The sequence below is a fragment of the Moschus berezovskii genome, chromosome 9, assembly GCF_049115385.1.
Source record: "Moschus berezovskii isolate FMDL1 chromosome 9, NW_MosBer_1.0, whole genome shotgun sequence".
Lineage (NCBI taxonomy): Eukaryota > Metazoa > Chordata > Mammalia > Artiodactyla > Moschidae > Moschus > Moschus berezovskii.
Genome location: NC_142468.1, coordinates 56168536 through 56188290, shown reverse-complemented (window position 1 = coordinate 56188290; position 19755 = coordinate 56168536). Strand labels below are relative to the sequence as shown.

The following is a 19755-nucleotide window of genomic DNA, read 5'->3' as shown; positions in this document are numbered from 1 at the left end:
TTTTTATCTCATTTATTGCATTATTCATTATATACTGACTCTTTTATTTCTTCTAGGTCCTTGTTAAACCTTTCTTGCATCTTTTCAATCCTTGTCTCCAAGCTATTTATCTGTAACTCCATTTTGTTTTAAAGATTTTGGATCATTTCACTATCATTATTCGGAATTCTTTATCAGGCAGTTTCCCTATCTCTTCCTCTTTTGTTTGGTTTGGTGGGCATTTATCCTGTTCCTTTACCTGCTGGGTATTTTTCTGCCTTTTCGTCTTGTTTATGTTGCTTTGTTTGGGGAGGGCTTTCTGTATTCTGGCAGTTTGTGGAGTTCTCTTTTTTGTGGAGTTTCCTCACTGTGGGAGGGTTTAGACAGGTGGCTTGTCAAGGTTTCCTGGTTAGGGAAGCTTCTGTCAGTGTTCTCATGGGTGAAGCTGGATTTCGTCTCTCTGAAGTGCAATGAAGTGTCCAGTAATGAGTTATGAGATGTCAGTGACTTTAGTGTGACTTTGGTCAGCCTGTATGTTGAGTCTCAGGGCTATGTTCCTGTGTTGCTGGAGAATTTGCGTGGTATGTCTTGCTCTGGAACTTGTTGGCTCTTGGGTGGTGTTTGGTTTCAGTGTAGGTATGGAGGCGTTTGATGAGCTCCTTCGATTAATGTTCCCTGGATTCAGGAGTTCTCTGGTGTTCTCAGGATTTGGACTTAAGCCTCCTGCCTCTGGTTTTCAGTCTTATTCTTACCGTAGCCTCAAGACTTCTCCATCTATACAGCACCAATGACAAAACATCTAGGTTAAAGATGAAAAGTTTCTCCACAGTGAGGGACACCTGGAGAGGTTCACAGACTTACATGGAGAAGAGAAGAGGGAGGAGGGAGACAGAGGTGGCCAGGAGGAGAAGAGGGGCAGTCAAAGGGGGAGAGAGCAAGCTGGCCAGTAATCACGTCCCTATGTGCACTCCCCGGTCTGGACCCCTCAGAGATGTTCACGTGTTATACAGAGAAGAGAAGAGGGAGGAGGGAGACAGAGGTGGCCAGGGGGATGAAGCGGGGAATCAAAAGGAGCGAGACAGATCCAGCCAGTATGCAGTTCCCTAAGTGTTCTCCACAGCCCGGAACACACAAAGAGATTCACAGAGTTGGGCAGAGAAGAGAAGGGGGAGGGGAAGAGAGAGACGACATGATGGCAAAAAAGGAGAGTCAAAAGGGGGAGAGAGCAATCACGCCAGGGATCTCACTCCCAAGTAAGTATGGGTACTGAAGATTGGGTTCTTAAAGGTACAAAGTTGATAACAAATACCAAAACACAAAGATTAAAAATCTAGAGTAGAGATTGGATTCTTAAAAATACAATATTAAAGAAAAACACAAAGTCACAAAAATTATAACATATATATATATATGAAGTTTGCTTTAAAAATAGGGTCTTTTTTTGCAAAGTAATAGTAGGTTATAAAAATTAAAATTAAAGGAGTAATAGAGGACTTAAAACTAATTTTTTAATTTAAAAAACGACTCACTGGAAAAGACTCTGATGCTGGGAAAGGTTGGGGGCAGGAGGAGAAGGGGATGACCGAGAATGAGATGGCTGGATGGCATCACCGACTCTGTGGACATGAGTTTGAGTGAACTCCGGGAGTTGGTGATGGACAGGGAGGCCTGGCGTGCTGTGATTCATGGGGTCGTGGAGAGTTGGACACGACTGAGCGACTGAACTGAACTGAACTGAATAGTAAAAATATATCTAGGACTTTCTCTGGTGTTGTTGTGGACAGTGTGGGGTCAATTCATTTTCAGTTAGTTGCTTGATCCAGCTTATACTTCTCAAGATCTATAGGCCCCTTCCTATGTAGTTGGTGCTAACTACAGGGTTTTAATCTATTGCACCTGTCACTTCCAAGGCAGTTCCCTCTGTTTGTTTTAGATTCTTCTTTTTGCTGATCTCTTCAGTGTCTAATTTTCACCTTTCCCTGACACAAGGGGGAAGTGGTGGACACTTTTTTAGGCTCACTTGTCTAGTCATGCTGTGGGGAGGGAGGAACACTGTAAACAACACTGGTGTGTGCTTGTAGTGTCTCAGCCACACTGGGTCCCCCCCTCCCCCTGCTCACGGCGTGTGTGCTTTCCCTGTCTACACTGCTTAGGCTCTAGGTTCCTCTGCCAAGAGCTGTCTGAGGCTGGACCTGGGTTGTGTACACTTCCCAGGTCTAAGCCACTCAGGTTCAGGTACTCGGGTACTCCACAAAGGCTCAGACTCAGTTGGGCCTGTGTTTTGTGCCCTTCCCAGGTCCAAGCAGCTCAGATGACCAGGTGCTTAGCGAGCACCGTCGCTGCAACTTATTGCCTCCCCCATCCCTGCCGCTCGGTTTTCTGGGTGTACAACCGGCGCATCTTCTCAGGTGTGCCATGTGTCTCTTCTGGGGAGCTGATCTCTGGCTGCGACCCTCTTGGTGGATGTCGACTGTGCAGAATCCCAAGAAGTCTTGGTTAGCAATGAAGCCTGCTTGCAGTTTGGTAGATGATGCCTCTCTGGGGCCGCGATTGCCCCTTCTGGCTCTGGCTGCCCTCCCCTGCCTGTCTCTGGCGGGGGATGGGCCGGTCCTCATCCGGCTAGCTCTGCTCAGTCCTTTGTTCTGTGAGTGAGCCTGGTGGTGTCTTAGGTTAGGGCTTTTCACGGGATAGCTATCCCACAGTCTGGTTTGCTATCTCAAGTTAGTTCCCTCAGATTGCCTTAGGGGCATTCAAGCCCGGTCCTTACTCTAAGCAATGGAGCCCACAGCCCGCACCTCTCTGCCCAGCCCCTGCTTGCTAGTGGCAGATGTGGGCATCTGTGCTGCTTGTTCGCTTGGGGGTTACTGTTGGGAAAGTAATCTGTGGGTTTTATTTATTTTTCCTCCCGGTTATGTTGCCCTCTGAGGTTCCAAGGCTCACCACAGACTTAGCAGTGAGAGTGTTTCCTGGTGTTTGGAAACTTCTATTATTTTTAATACTCCCTTCCCAAGAGCGATCTCTGTCCCTACCTCTTTTGTCTCTCTTTTTATCGTTTATATTTTTTCCTACCTCCTTTCAATGACAATGGGCTGCTTTTCTAGATGCCTGATGTCCTCTGCCAGCATTCAGAAGTTGTTTTGTGGAATTTACTCAGCGTTCAAATGTCCTGTTGATGAATTTGTGGGGGAGAAAGTGGTCTCCCCATCCTATTCCTCCGCCATCTTAGGAACACACTCCCTTTTATGTCTGTTATAGTGTTTGTTTTATGTATTGAGATGCTCCTATGTTGGGTGCGTAGATACTTACAATTGTTATGTCTTTCTCTTGGATTGATCCCTTGATCATTATGTAGTGTCCTTTCTTATCTCTTGTAATCTTTATTTTAAGGTCTATTTTATCTGATATGAGGATTACTACTCCAGCTTTCTTTTGCTTCCTATTTGCATGGAATTTATTTTTCTATCCTCTCGCTTTCATTCTATATGTGTCTTGAGGTTTGAAGAGGGTTTCTTGTAGACAGCATATATATGGGTCTTGTTTTTGTGTCCATTCAACCAGTCTGTGTCTTTTGGTTGAAGCATTTAATCCATTTACTTTTAAATTAATTATTGATATATATATATATATATATATATATATATATATATAAGATGCCCCGGTTGTACACCCAGAATTATTGATATATATATATATATATATATTCCTATTGCCATTTTCTTAAATGTTTGGGGTTGACTTTGTAGATCTTTTTTCTTTTCTTGTATTTATTGACTATGTAAGACCCTTTAACATTTGTTGTAAAGCTGGTTTGGTGGTACAGAATTCTTTTAACTTTTGCTTGTCTGAAAAGCTTTTTATTTCTCCTTCAATTTTGAATGAGATCCTTGCTGGGTACTGTAATCTCGGTTGTAGATTTTTCCCTTTTAGTACTTTAAATATATCCTGCCATTCCCTTCTGGCCTGCAGAGTTTCTGCTGAAAGATTAGTTGTTAGTTGTATGGGGTTTCCCTTGTATGTTACTTGTTGCTTTTCCCTTGCTGCTTTTAATATTCTTTGTGTTTAGTCTTTTTTAGTTTGATTAGTATGTGTCTTGGCATGTTTCTCCTCGGGTTTATCCTGTATGGGACTCTTTGTGCCTCTTGGACTTGATTTACTATTTCCTTTTCCATGTTGGGGAAATTTTCAACTATAGTCTCTTCAAAAATTTTCTCATACCCTTTCTTTTTCTCTTCTTCTCCTGGGACCCCTATAATTCAAATGTTGATACATTTGATATTGTCCCAGAGGTCTTTGAGACTATCCTCAGTTCTTTTCATTCTTTTTACTTTATTCTGCTCTTTAAAAGTTATTTCCACCATTTTATATTCCAACTCACTGATTCATTGCTCTGCTTCAGATATTCTGCTATTGATTCCTTCTAGAGTATTTTTAATTCCAGTAACTGTGTTGCTTGTCTCTGTATGTTTATTCAATTCTTCTAGGTCTTTGTTAATTGATTTTTGTGTTTTCTCCATTTTGATTTCAAGCTTTTTGATCATCTTTACTATCATTATTCTGAATTCTTTTTCAGGGAGTTTGCCTATTTCCTCTTCATTTATTTGGACTTCTGTGTTTCTAGTTTGTTCCTTTATTTATGTAGTATTTCTCTACCTTTTCATTATTTAACTTATTGTGTTTGAGGTCTCTGTTTCCTGGGCTTCAAGGTTGAATTCTTTCTTCCTTTTGGTTTCTGCCCTCCTAAGGTTGGTCCAGTGGTTTGTGTAAGCTTCGTATAGGGTGAGATTTATGCTGATTTTTTCTTTGTTTGTCTATTTTTCCTCTGATGGACAAGGCTGAGTGAGGTGGTAATCCTGACTGCTATGATTGGATTTGTATTTTTGTTTTATGTTTAGATGAGGCATCCTGCACAAGGTGTTACTGGTGGTTGCATGATGCCAGGTCTTGTATTTAAGTGGTTTCCTTTGTCTGAGTTCTCACTATTTGATACTCCCTAGGATTAGTTCTCTGGTAGTCTAGGGTCTTGGAGTCAGTGCTCCCACTCCAAAGACTCAGGGCTTGATCTCTCTCCAAGGACCAGTCTAGGTCCGATCTATCAAGATCAATTTCATCCAAAATGAAAGGGCCTTTACTTGAGTTCCAAAAGCCAGTGCAGAAGAACACAATGGAGATCCCTGACTCAGTGGAAACTCAGTATTTCCTGCCATGTGGACTGGCCTCCTTGGATTGCAACAGATGACTAGAGGGTCTGTCCTTGGCAGTGGTCAGCAGAACTGTGGTTGTGTTTTGATGGTGATCATTTGTTTAAATGTTATTTAATAATACAAAAACTTAACAGTCTACCAGTGTAGTTAGTATTATGGCAGATGAAGGGAGAAGGGGTTCTAAATTGGGAGTCAAGATATGTCACTACCTGAAAATATGATTCTGTAAAATCCTTTCACTGTTTGATCTCACTTTTTTCATCTATAAAATGAGGACACTGAGCAATTTTTCTAAGTTGATCTAAATTCTATTATCTTCCAGACTTACCTTCTTCTTTATTTAAATTGACATTTGAAAGTGTTTTGCTACTATGTACAAAATAGGTAACTAATGAGGACCTACTGTATAGCATGGAACTCTACTTTGTAATGACCTATATGGGAAAAGAATCTTAAAAAGAGTAGATATATGTATATGTATAATTTATACACTTCACTGCACAGCAGAAAGTAACACAACATTGTAAATCAGTTATACTCCAATACAAATTAAAACAAAAATGTCAAATGTTTTAAAATGTTTAAGGATGGTAAATACTTGTCCATTTCAGGGCCTTGGTCCAATAAAGAACACTCAAGCCTCAATCCCAAGCTTAGAGAAATGAGTTATATAGCATAAAAAGTAATACATCTGTCTTGGTTCAAAATCAGTCATTTTTTCTTAAGTGAAAACCTTTGATTTGTCCTTTTATTCAGAAAAGCTCATACTTAGAACCTACTGCTGAGTACATAGTTAACCATGCAATAAAATATTTTTAAAAGATGGAGAATAATGTTGTCCATGGGTGACATGATATATGAGTGAATAAATCTTGACTGCTAACATAGGATGAGCTGCTCTCTGCTAATTGTTGCAAGGCAAAGTGGTATCTATGTTTTAGCTAACTTACGTGCCAGGACGTTAGCAAGCCAAAGTTCTCCACAGGTGGAATATGGTCACCAAAGATGCTCCCAGGGGCTGTTGGGGATTTAAGAAGCAGTGTTTCCAGAACAGAGTTTAGTTATCTTGGATTCAAAACTTAGTTCCTTTTTCAGGTTGCCCTTCTCTCTTTTCTCTTTAAACCCAAATCCAATCCACCTCTTGGGTACCCCAAGTCTAGTAGAGGCTGTATGGTCATATGTTGTTGTTTAGTCGCTCAGTCGCATCCGACTCTTTGTGACCCCATGAAGTGGTCATATGTACTCAGTTCCAAATCAGTGTCTTTCCTTTTACCAGCCGTATGAAATGCATCTTTTCTGGGCATCAGAATCTATTTTTTTTAATGGAGTATAATTGTTTTACAAGGTTGTGCTATATTCTGTTGTACAACAATGTGAATCAGTTGTAAGTATACATATATCCTCTCCCTCTTGAGCCTCCCTCCCACCCCGCCCTTCCCACCTCCCTAGATTGTCACAGAGTACTGAGCTCCCTGTGCTATACAGCAGCTTCCCGCTAGCTATTTACTTTACACATGGTATTGCATATATGTCAGTGCTGCTCTCTTACTTCATACCAGCCTCTCCTTCTTCCCACTGCCCCACATCCACAAGTCTATTCTCTACGTCTCCATATCTATTCCTGCCCTGCAAATAGGTTCACCAGTAGCATTTTTTCTGGATTCCACATATATGAATTAATAGACAATATTTGTCTCTTTCTGACTTACTTCATTCTGCATGACAGCGTCTAATTCATTCACATCACTACAAATGATCCAATTTCATTCCTTTTCTGGTTGACTAATATTCCATTGCATATATGGTACCACATTTTATCCATTCATCTGTCAATGGACATCTAGGTTGCTTCCACGACCTGGCTGTTAAAAGGTCTTTTTATCACTTGGCAGTGGCACAAAGATATCTAACACTGATTGTGTCTCTAGTATAATGTCTGGAACATCAGTATTAAGTAAAAGTCAGAGCTTTTCTCATTTCTCAATTCCCCTTTTTAAGAATCCTTGTCTAGAGCACTATTATTTGTAACATTTGCTTTGGCAATTTGCATTGTTCCTCAAATGATCAATATGAGTATAACTTATCTAGTCAGGTTCCAGCTACAGGATAAGCAACTATTGAACATTCCAGAAGCTTGGGGCGAAAGTCCAGAAACGTCATCCATTATGAAGAAACCAAAAATAGAACTACTATTTACTGAGTGGTTCTACATAACAGGCCCTGTGCAGAGGACATTGAATTCATTATCTCCTTTAATCTTTACACAAATCCTATGTGGTAGGTAACATTATTACGTCTCTTCTAACGAAGAAATGACATTTAGAAAAGCTAATTGACGTGACCAAGAGACATGGATAGTAAACATCAGCTGAGATATGGAATCCATGCCCTCTGACTTTGAACATGAACTCCTCTTTCAAAAAATGAATGTACTGTCAGTTACCAACACTTGGAGAGTTATTGCAGTCTCCAGGCCCAGATTTGTTGGAGTGGCACCTTGGACTAATGACTGTCAGAAATTGGTCCTGCATCTGTGTTCTAGCTCTGATGGCACCAGATAGCTCATATTTCTGCTCCCCCAGCTTCAGGGTGATACAGAAAGGAAAGAAGAGATTGTCGATCCCTTGACAAAGATGATTTCTATTAACCTACTTACCAGAAAAGTAAGAATGTCTCTAAGCTACATATATTCAGACTTTTCTCTAGTGATATAATTATTTCCTTTAACTGACTCTCAAAAAATTTGATCCTGATCTATGATAAATCTCTTTTATCTGAATTGTTTTAAACGACTAAATTATTGGCTTTGGGAAAGAAGTTCAGTGATTCATGAAACTTGAAAGGAATTGTCATTGAATATTTAAAAAATTCTGATGTTCTAGGATTCTTTTAATGCACCCAGATATTTTATAGATATGTTATACCAAGATAATAATGGTTGCATTACTTTGAAATTCTTCCCTAATTGAGACCTTTGCCTAATTATTAATGCTACATTTTAATTATTAAAGTAAATCTGTCATCAAAATTCTTGAGGGGACTGAGGTACATGGTTATAACAATACATAAGCAACAGAATAGAAACTTTTTAAAATGTAAAAATGTATATATAGAACCTTTGAATATGTGTTTCCTTCAAAAGATCTTTATATGTGCAAGCTTTGGTGAGGATGTAGGGCAAACAGACATGTTGGTGGGAAAGTTAAATGGTATAACCATTTTGTCACTTTCTTATATGATGATCCACTCTAGGTATTTACCCAAGAGAAATGAAAGTGTATGCTCACACAAAATCTTGTACATGACTAGTCATAGTAGCTTTATTTGGAATAGTAAAAAGCTAGAAATAATCTAAATCTCCATTAATAGGTGAATGCTGATTCTGGAAGTCTAGCTTCCTAAATGGGGTCAGATTTTCTTTTTTTAAAAAAAATTATTCTATTGAAGTATAGTTGATTTACAAGGTTATGATAATTTCTGCTTTACAGTAAAGTGATTATATATATTCATTTTCCATTATGGTTTTTCACCGGATATTGAATATAGTTCCCTGTGCTATACAGTAGGGCCTTGCTGTTTATCCATCTGGGGGTCAACTTTTCTCTAGCTGCTTCCCTGGTGGCTCAAATGGTAAAGAATCTGCCTGCAATACAGGAGACCCAGGTTCAATCCCTGGGTTGGGAAGATCCCCTGGAGAAACAACTGGCAACTCACTTCAGTATTCTTGCCTGGGAAATATCATGGACAGAGGATCCTGGCAGGCTACAGTCCATGGGGTTGCAAGGAATCAGACACAACTAAATGACTAACACACACACAGATAGTTGTAAATGCATACTGCAAGCAACAAGGCAACCACTAAAGAAATTTTTAAAAGAAATATAATTGATATGAAGAGGGAGAAGAGAAAATGAAATCCTATAAAATGCTCAGTTAAAACCAAACAGTGCAGAAAAAGAAGGAAAGGGGTTAAAAAAACAAAAGTACGAGGAATAGAAAATAGATACAAACAGGTGAATAAATAAAAGAGTTGTGGTTTATCCATTCAATAGCTCTTCATTTAGCAATATAAAGAAACACACTATTGATATGGAAAAAATATGGATATACCTCAAAATACTAATGCTACGTGAAAGAAGGCAATCCTCCCACTGACTCCAAGTATATAATTTCTCTATTTACATAGAATTTTATAAACTGATTTGTAGTGAAGAAAGCAGATGGTTCCCGGAGAGGGGAGGTGAGAGGGCAGGAGAAAGGGATTACAAAGGAGCGTAAAGAAGCTATTAGGAATCAGGATTGTGTTCATTATCTTGATTTTGGTGTTGATTTCATGGATGTATGTGTATGTCAAAACTCATGAAATTGTATGCTTGAAACAAGTGCCATTTATTGTATGCCAATTGTGCTTAAAAATTTTTTAATAGCTTACATGAGGAAAGCTGATGAGATGTGAAAAAAAACAGTGAGCATGGAGGTCTGAGAGGTCTGTAATTAAATTTATGATTTACTTAGTGCAAGACCTCATGAAACTTTTTAAATTCTTCTGAATAGAAATGTCCTTCTCTGTGAAATGGATATTGACTGTATCAGTTAAGATTGAAACAGGTAAAAGATGTATTTGTCTCATAAACAGGAACTTTGGGTTTAGGCTGTCCAGAGCTAGCATAGAGGATTGGTGATGTTATTGGGGAACCAAGATCATTTGGGAAAGACTAGATATCTCTTCAAGAAAATTAGAGATACCAGGGGAACATTTCATGAAACGATAGACACAATAAAGAACAGAAATGGTATGGACCTAATAGAAGCAGAAGATATTAAGAAGAGGTGGCAAGAATACAGAGAAGAACTATACAAAAAAGTTCAAGAAGCAACAGTTGGAACCAGACATGAAACAACAGACTGGTTACAAATAGGGAAAGGAGTATGTCAAGGCTGTATATTGTCACCCTGTTTATTTAACTGCTATACAGAGTACATCATGTGAAATGCTGGGCTGGATGAAGCACAAGTTGGAATCAAGATTGCTGAGAGAAATATCAGTAACCTCAGATAGACAGATGACACCACCCTTATGGCAGAAAGTGAAGAAGAACTAAAGAGCCTCTTGCTGAAAGTGAAAGAGAAGAGTGAAAAAGTTGGCTTAAAACTCAACATGCAAAAAACAAAGATCATGGCATACGGTCCCATCACTTCATGGTAAATAGATGGGGAAACAATGGAAACAGGTACAGACTTTATTTTTTGGGGCTCCAAAATCACTGCAGAAGGTGATTGTAGCCATGAAATTAAAAGATGCTTACTCCTTGGAAGAAAAGTTATGACCAACCTAGACAGAATATTAAAAAGCAGAGACATTACTTTGCCAACAAAGGTCTGTCTAGCCAAAGCTGTAATTTTTCCAGTAGTCATGTATGGATGTGAGAATTGGACCATAAAGAAAGCTGAGTGCCAAAGAATTGATGTTTTCAGACTGTGGTGTTGGAGAAGACTCTTGAGAGTCCCTTGGACTGCAAGGAGATTAACCAGTCATTCCTAAGGAAATCAATCCTGAATATTCATTGGAAGGCCTGATGCTGAAGCTGAATTTCCAATACTTTGGTCACCTGATGCAAAGAACTGACTCATTGGAAAAGACCCCGATGCTGGGAAAGATTGAAGGCAGGAGAAGGGGATGACTGAGGATGAGATGGTTGGATGGCATCAGGAACTCAGTGGATATGAGTTTGAACAAGCTCTGGGAGATGATGAAGGATAGGGAAGCCTGGCATGCTACAGTCCATGGAGTCATAAAGAGTCGGACGCCACCGAGTGACTGAATAGCAACAACAAAGGTTATTTGACTGTCCTTCATGATGTCTACCATTTCTCAGGTACCGTGTGCCCCAGCAGGGAGAGGGAAGGGGCAGAGACACCATCTGCTGACTTCTCCCCAGCTTTCATTGGCCATAGTGAGTTGCTTGGCTGCCCTTAGCTGAAAAGGGGCCTGGGAAGGCAACTTTTTGTTCTCTAGCCTCTATAGCACAGAAATTAAAGCAATAAGGGTTTGGATTGTGTGTTGAAGGAGCCAGATTACAGCATCTACCCCAGGTACACTATGAGTAACTAGCCCAAACTGTCTATGAGAAGATTTAAGCATACAAGTATAAAAATTTGCCTGAAGTACTTCCTTAGTGGTCCAGTGGCTAAGATTCCAACTTCCCTGGTGGTCCAGTGTCTAAGATGCCATGCTTCCAATGCAAGGGAGCCTGGGTTAAATTCCTGGTCAGGGAACTAAATCCCACATGCAGCAACTAAGACTCATGCAGCCAAATAAATGAAAATAAATAAATATTTTAAAATTTTTGTTTGAAAATTATAACATTGCAGAAAAAAATCATGTTGCTATTTGCTTCCTAATATCCTGAAGGCCTAATCTGACCAGGGTTTGTAATCCTCTCAAATTAATGCCAGACTATTCATGGCACCATAATAAATCCTTAGCTATGGGATTTTGCCATGCTAAATTATGCACTGTAGTGAAAAGTGGGTTTATAAACCCTATTGGCTGCCTCAAGTCAGTTTCATCTGTTGAACTAATAAGCTTGGAGGCAGATCTCCTATATTACAATGCTGAACCCCACAGGAAGTATTTCTCACTAGGGATAACTTGCTAGCAGAATTCCTAGGAAAACACTTGTCAGATCCCCTGGGAGGTCAGGAAGTACACAGATCAGGACATTGGATTAAAATATGATAGTAATATGTATGTGACCATAAAAGGCTCAGTGTCACTATACAGGCCTTTCTTAACCATCCAATCTAAGGTACGCTTTCACCCTAGTCACACTCTTCACCATTAGCACATTTAATTTTCTTAAACACTACTAAAATTATTTGCTTATTGTCTATCTCTTCCCCTGGCTTTGGAAACTTAATTTCCTATGAGCAAGGATCTTTTGTGTCTTATTTACATCTACAAATGTAGCATCTTGAACATGGTCAGATCAGATCAGATCAGATCAGTCGCTCAGTCGTGTCCGACTCTCCGTGACCCCATGAATCACAGCACGCCAGGCCTCCGTGTCCATCACCAACTCCCGGAGTACACTCAAACTCATGTCCACAGAGTTGGTGATGCCATCCAGCCATCTCATTCTCCGTCGTCCCCTTCTCCTCCCGCCCCCAACCTTTCCCAGCATCAGAGTCTTTTCCAGTGAGTCAACTCGTTGCATGAGGTGGCCAAAGTATTGCTGGAAGAAGCACAAGCTGGAATCAAGATTGCTGGGAGAAATATCAATAACCTCAGATATGCAGATGACACCACCCTTATGGCAGAAAGTGAAGAGGAACTCAAAAGCCTCTTGATGAAAGTGAAAGAGGAGAGTGAAAAGGTTGGCTTGAAGCTCAACATTCAGAAAACAAAGATCATGGCATCTGGTCCCATCACTTCATGGGAAATAGATGGAAAAACAGTGGAAACAGTGTCAGACTTTATTTTTTTGGGCTCCAAAATCACTGCAGATGCTGATTGCAGCCATGAAATTAAAAGACGCTTGCTCCTTGGAAGGAAAGTTATGACCAACCTTGATAGTATATTAAAAAGCAGAGACATTACTTTGTCAACCAAGGTCCATCTAGTCAAGGCAATGGTTTTTCCCATGGTCATGTATGGATGTGAGAGTTGGACTGTGAAGAAGGCTGATCGCCGAAGAATCGATGCTCTTGAACTGTGGTGTTGGAGAAGACTCTTGAGAGTCCCTTATACTGCAAGGAGATCCAACCAGTCCATTCTAAAGGAGATCAATCCTGGATGTTCATTGGAGGGACTGATGCTAAAGCTGAAACTGAAATACTTGAACGTGATAGATGTTCTAAATGGACCTCTAAGGTACCTTTTTATCCACTTATATATTTTTATTACTTTAATGTCATAGGGATCACATAGTACCCACTTCTTGCTCTGTCTCACAAATATCTTTGACTAAAAGAGTAATTTTTACCTAGGTCCTGGGGATGGATTTAGGGAGAATTGTTGAAGTCTGGGTAAAAGAAAATTAGATTCTAAAGAAACAATATTCTAGGCATGTTTCAGTCATATTAAAGCTAATATTTTAGATGTAGAATGCATTGTCTTAGCAAGGCTAAGTGACTAAAATGTTGATTTGATTTTAAATTTGCACTTAATTCTATTTAAATGGACATATTTCCCATTGTTGTACAGGTTTTTTTTTAAAATATGTTCAGATAGTAAACCACAAAGAGACAGGATTGTGCTGTGTCATTCACGGGAAAGATATGGGTACCTCAAGCTCAACTGGAAACATGAGAACTCTTAAAGCAGTTTTCTGCAACCAACAAACTGTTGCCACACACACCCAGCTTCATTATTACTGGGAAAGTCTTTTTTTTTTTTAATCTAAAATATTTTGGCACCTTTTACATTACTTTGCCAACCAAGGTCCGTCTAGTCAAGGCTATGGTTTGTCCCATGGTCATGTATGGATGTGAGAGTTGGACTGTGAAGAAAGCTGATCACCGAAGAATTGATGCTTTTGAACTGTGGTGCTGGAGAAGACTATTGAGAGTCCCTTGGACAGCAAGGAGATCCAACCAGTCCATTCTAAAGGAGATCAGTCCTGGGTGTTCATTGGAAGGACTGATGCTAAAGCTGAAACTCCAATACTTTGGCCACCTGATGCGAAGAGTTGACTCACTGGAAAAGACTCTGATGCTGGGAGGGATTGGGGGCAGGAGGAGAAGGGGATGACAGAGAATGAGATGGCTGGATGGCATCACTGACTCGACGGACATGAGTTTGAGTGAACTCTGGGAGTTGATAATGGACAGGGAGGCCTGGTGTGCTGTGATTCATGGGGTCGCAAAGAGTAGGACACGACTGAGCGACTGAACTGAACTGAACTGAACTGATGTTCAGATAGCTATATTTAGTTATTTTTGTGATGTGACTCTTCTGGTCATCTGGTATTAGCACACCTCTTCAAGGTCATTGTGTTCTGGCATTGGATTGGTTGAAATGATCCAATAGGAAGAAGACAGACCCACTGCCAGAACACTCGAGGGATCCACTAGAGGGCAGCAAAATACAAACCAAGTTTGCCCCTAGAAAGACTGATGGCCTCACAAAAATACACTCTAAATAAGATTCCTCAAATGCAAAAAATTCACATTTTTGTAAAATAATTTATGCAGAAGTATTTTTCCTTTCTTGGAAACACTGGCCCAAGAGCAAAATGAAGACAGAATTGTGTGACTAGCTCTTTTACTAATTGTATAATATAGGGCAATCGACAATTTGCCTCTCTGGTCCTCTTCTTTGATACATGAATTTGTACAAAATGATTCTCAGCATTTTTTTCAACTTTAACATTACATGGTTTTATGATTAATGATTCTATTTAAGTCATTTAAAATCTTTTTGATTAGGCTATTATATTATTTAATCAACTGTGACTTAACATTAATGGAGATTCTTTTTGGGTATTCCCAAACTGTTATTTCATGGAAAACTTAGGTCCCTGATTTTCACTGATTTACCTTCTTAATAAAATTACACTTCTGTCCTCAAATTGTTACTTGTATATAACCTAGTGACAATTGTGGTTATAGTATTTGCTGGAATAAATTTTATGATTTGAGCCATCAATGAAATTTGTTTGTATTTAAAAAAAATGATGGTATTGTAAATGCCCAGGTTGTTCTCAGTTTCCATTTATTAATATTTTCCTTTTAAAGTACTGCATATGTAAACTCAGTCACTGTACCAAAATTCTAAATGATTAAGAAGGTTTTATATATATTATATACCTGGGTCTCCTTCATTGCAGGTTAATTCTTCACTGTCTGAGCCACCAAGGAAGCCATATATATATATTTTTTTTTCTTAAAGCATTGGTTTGAAGACCAAGGGAACAGTGACTGTGAATAGATAAAAGAACGTGTCAAAGATATGAACTACCGTGATGTCGTCGATCATTTAGTCAGTCAATCACTTTGAGCTTCCAGATGTGACTGATTTTGACAGTCAATGAATTCACACTCTTCACATTTGTTCAGTGAATGTCATTATAAATATCTATCATAATAACACATCTTCAGTTTATGCCTGAGCTATTATTAAAAGAGAAACCCTTTTCTAAATAGCATTTTTCATGAGCACCAATGGATAAAACTGTCAGCAGCTTAGTAAAAGCAGAAACCATTTCCAAACCCAGACTGATAATGTAGTCATATTTAACAGTACACCACATGTTTAAATATTTTCAGCCCTCATTTAGGATCCATTTTCCTCCTATATGTATAAGAAAGGAAGTAATATGCCTGGCTGGCAATGAATTTGAGGGATAAAGGAAATCATCCTTTAAAACATAGTAAACCTATTATTGGGCTTCCCTGGTGGCTCAGTGGTAAAGAATCTGCCCATAATGCAGGAAATGTGGGTTCGCTCCCTGGGTTGGGAAGGTCCCTTGGAGAAAGAAGTGGCAATCCACTCCAATATTCTTGCCTGGAAAATTTCGTGGACAGAGGAGCCTGGTGGGCTACAGTCCATGGGGTTACAAGAGTCAGACACAACTTAGTGACTTAAAAAAAAAAAGTGAAGTTTGCTCAGTCATGTCCAACTCCTTGCGACCCCATGGCCTACACTGTCCATAGAATTCGCCAGGCCAAACTACTGGAGTGGGTAACCATTTCCTTATCTAGGGGATCCTCCCAACTCAGCGATCGAGCCCAAGTCTCCCACCTTGCAGGTGGATTCTTTTATCAGCTGAGCCACCAGAGAAGCCCAAGTGACTAAACCACCAGACAAACCAATTATTACTGTCAGAAGCCAGAGGAGGAGAATACCATTATAGGTACTCTTGACTCTGCCCTAGCACATTAGCACACCTGGTGCCAATAAGACTAGTACCCCTTTTTTCTATGACTCCGAGGTCCTTAGTTTCCACCTCAGTCAATCGGAGACCTAGCTCATCTCAATGCCTGATGTCAGTTGCTTGAGATGATAAATCACTCATTTTAATGTATTTGCTTTTCTACTGGAGGGTGAGAAATGTGAGGAGACCTCAGCCTCAGAGTCAACAATTTCAGATATAAGTTGCAGTTTCACAACACTAGTAAGATAAGCCTTTCAGACATTGTAGCGTTGCTTATACAGCTTAATGAGGAAAATACTGATAACTTAGGTGCAAATTCTGCTTGTCTTTATTCTGTACCTCCATACTCTCATCTGTAAAATGGGGATATAGCCCTACCAGTTTTTAAGGTTGTTTTAAGAATTAAATAAGTTGATATTTGTAAAACTATTACAATTATTATTTAAGCTCAGAATATTAAAATGGTTTCAATTCTTCCTATGTTTTTCCAAGATGTAGCCAAGAGTATGAGATTGGAGTTCCTACTAATAGTTCACTGTTGACCTTTAACAAGTCAGTTTCTCTCTCTCCATCTCATTTTCTTGATCAAGGTCTAAAACAATGCTTCAAAAGTAATTCATGTTCTAAGATAGTCTCAATGGATGTTGTGGAATGAACAAACTTCAAAATGAGGATATTGGAGCAAACAGACCAGCAGGAAACCGTCTATCTTTAATACTTCTTGTGATTCATTATCTCTCAATAAGACCCTGGGTAACACAGGAAATGCCATTGGTTATCCACACTGGGAAACACCACTGCAAAACTCCATACTGTTTACTCAAAAAGAATGTTGACAGTATCTGCACAAAATATCCACACAGACAAGTGTGCGTGTGTGTTAGTCACAGTTTTGTCTATTCTGCAACCCCTTGGACTGTAGCCTGCAGGCTCTTTTGTCTGTGGAATTCCCCAGGCAAGGATACTGGGGGGTGCCATTACCTTCTTCAGGGGATCTTCCTGATCCATTGCAGGCAGATTCTTCACAGCTTGAACTACCAGGGACGCCCCCTCATAGCCAAAGCTGTGGTTTTTCCAATAGCCATGTATGGATGTGAGAGTTGGATCATAAAGGCTGAGCGCCAAAAAGTTGAGGCTTTTGAATTGTCGTGCTGGAGAACACTCTTGAGAGTCCCTTGGACAGCAATGAGATCAAACTAATCAATCCTGAAGAAAATCAACCCTGAATATTCATTTAAAGCACCAATGCTGAAGCTGAAACTCTAATACTTTGGCCACATGATGCAAAGAGCCAACTCAGTGGGAAAGACCCTGGTGCTGAGAAAGATTGAGGGCAGAAGGAGAAGGGGCTGACAGAAGATGAGATGGTTGAGTGGCATCATTGACTCAATGGACATGAGTTTGAGCAAACTCCGGGAGATAATGAAGGACAGGGAAGCCTGGAGTGCTACAGTCGTGAGGTCGCAAAGACTGCAACACTATTTAGCGACTGAACAACAACACAAAATATAGCATCCTTTATCATGGTAATTAATCCAATATCATCTCTGCCAATACTGGACCTGAGTAAACAAAGGCCTGAGGAGAAGAATGAAAGCACATTTATTTTGTACAAAGCGGCTGCCAGTGTCCGAGAGGCCCCGCGGCAGAGCGCGCCCTCAGAGGAGCAGGAGGGGGCCCAGCAGCAGTTCGCCCTGGCCCAGCAGGCGGCCCCGCTCCAGGCCGCGGCCGCGGTTCTCGGCCTTGACGCGCACGGCCAGTCGGCGCACCTCGTCCTCCGAGAGCCCGTCCAAGCACAAGTCCTGCTCCAAGACGGCCCTGCGGCTCCGCCGGACCACGGCGCCTCGCGGCTTCAGGACGAAGCTGATCCGGCAGCCGACCGGGGCGCGGGGCTCGGCAACCCCTCCAGCCGGGCCCTCGGCACGGAGCACCCGGACACGGAGGCGCCCGCTGGCCCTACTGTACTCAGCGGCCAGGCGCAGGCGCCCCCGGCACGGCCCAGAGTTACGGTGCCCTCGGCCTGCAAGCGCTCGGGACACGGGTTGGGAGTTGGCGAAGGGGACGCGCTGGGGGCCCGCGCCGCGGACCCGGAGCCGGAGGGGCCCTCGTCCTTGTCCTCGTCGTCTCCGTCCTGGCTGGAAACAGAGCAGGCGCGGGCCAAGCCTCGGCTCCTCTGGGCCCGCAGCACGCGGCGCAGCAGCTCCTCGGAAGCGCGCAGGTAGCGGCGGCAGCGGGGCCCGGGGCCGAGCGTGTGCAGGAGGGAGCCACTGCGGGCCTCGGGGGGCGCAATGCGCGCTCTCGCCCGGGGCGTGAGGGGGGCGTCTCCGCCGCTGCCCCCGTAGGTGTGGGCCCGGGGACGGGGCGCGGGCGGGAGCGCGGCGGCGCCCGGGCCCCCGAGGAAGAGCGACTCCCTGCGGCGGGTGTGCGGGCTCTCGAGCAGCGCGCAGAAGCCGTAGGTCGTGCGCGCCCGGGGCAGGTGCGGCAGCGAGAGTGCGGCCTGCGAGCGCGGGTCCCAGTCCGTGCGCCCCGCGCCGTCGTCAGTCCCTGCTTGTTCGCCCCAGGAGTCTCGGATTGCAGTCAGAGTCGGGCAGGGCGCGAGTCGCGGGGGGATGCAGAACTCGGGGATGCGGTCCGGGGTGAGCACGTTTGTGCACCCGGCGGGCGTGAGGGCCTTAGCTCGGCTGGCTCCATCCTGGTAAAGCTGGTTTCTGCCCCGCAGGAGGCGCTCGGGTCCCAAGCGGAGCCGCTTCAGGCACCACATCAGGCTGCAGGTGCCGGTTCCTGAGGAAGCTCTGCTGGAGCTGGTCATCCTGCAACGCACAAGCACACACGGATCTCAGAGTGAGCTCTGCAGGGCGCAGGAGCTCCGGTCTCCGGTCTCTTCTACTTACGGGGTGCCTCTTCCTGCCTCCTTTGGAACCAGGCAAACTGCCCGTCACGCTGCTATTGCAGATATTTTCGTGTTTCTCTGATGTCTTCTCGATTCCTCAGTGGTGTACACTTTGGGTTTGTTGCCTTAATCTAGACCTGCCCTCGCTGTTCTAAGGCAGAGCTTTTCAACATGTTTGCCTCGCGTTGTCCTTGGTGCCAAGAGGCACTGTTCTTGTGCAATGGTTTCCTGAATCCTTGGATTATTGCATTCTAATCCTCAGAGAGATTTAAAATAATTATTATCCTTTCTAGGATGTTCGGCTTGCTCCCCGCTTTCAAGCTCAAAGAGCCTCAGACGAGTCCCTGGGAGAGTTAAGCAAGGCTATGGCCTCTCTTAATATACCTGGGGTCCAGCGTCATATAGGTCTCTGCACCGTTCTGCCTGGGGCACCAAACTGTAGAAGTGGACGGCCTCTGGGGAGATCAAAGTTCCTGCTGCGGGGTTCAGTAAAGTTTAAAGGCAATCGGCCTGAAACTTTATACCTGAGGCCTGGGAAGCCCGCCAGTGGGCGGGCTGGATTTGCACTGCTAGGTAACCTGAAGCAAATCCTTCCAACTTTCATTCTGCCACGTGGCTGGATCCGCAGTGCAAATTCTAGACATTCAGTTCTGAATGGGGGTGCTTCTGTTGACTTATGTGCAAAGAGGGCTCAGTCTTTACTATATGGCAAAGTCATTGTGAGGATCAATGGGCATACTGAATTGAATCACAGAAGCTCTCTATACCCACCATGAAGAGGATACAAAAGTCGAGTTTGTCTCATTCT

At 42.3% G+C, this 19755-nt stretch overlaps 1 protein-coding gene across 1 annotated transcript; it reads right to left on the bottom strand.

Annotated features, from left to right (window-relative positions):
• Positions 1 to 17630: 17630 nt before the first annotated feature.
• LOC129563076 (C2 calcium-dependent domain-containing protein 4A) lies at positions 17631 to 19389 on the bottom strand. Its single transcript, XM_088840297.1, is given in 2 exon segments — positions 17631 to 18041; positions 18044 to 19389. Coding segments are annotated over 2 exon segments (1149 nt in total). The 5' UTR covers positions 18867 to 19389; the 3' UTR covers positions 17631 to 17715.
• Positions 19390 to 19755: the final 366 nt, after the last annotated feature.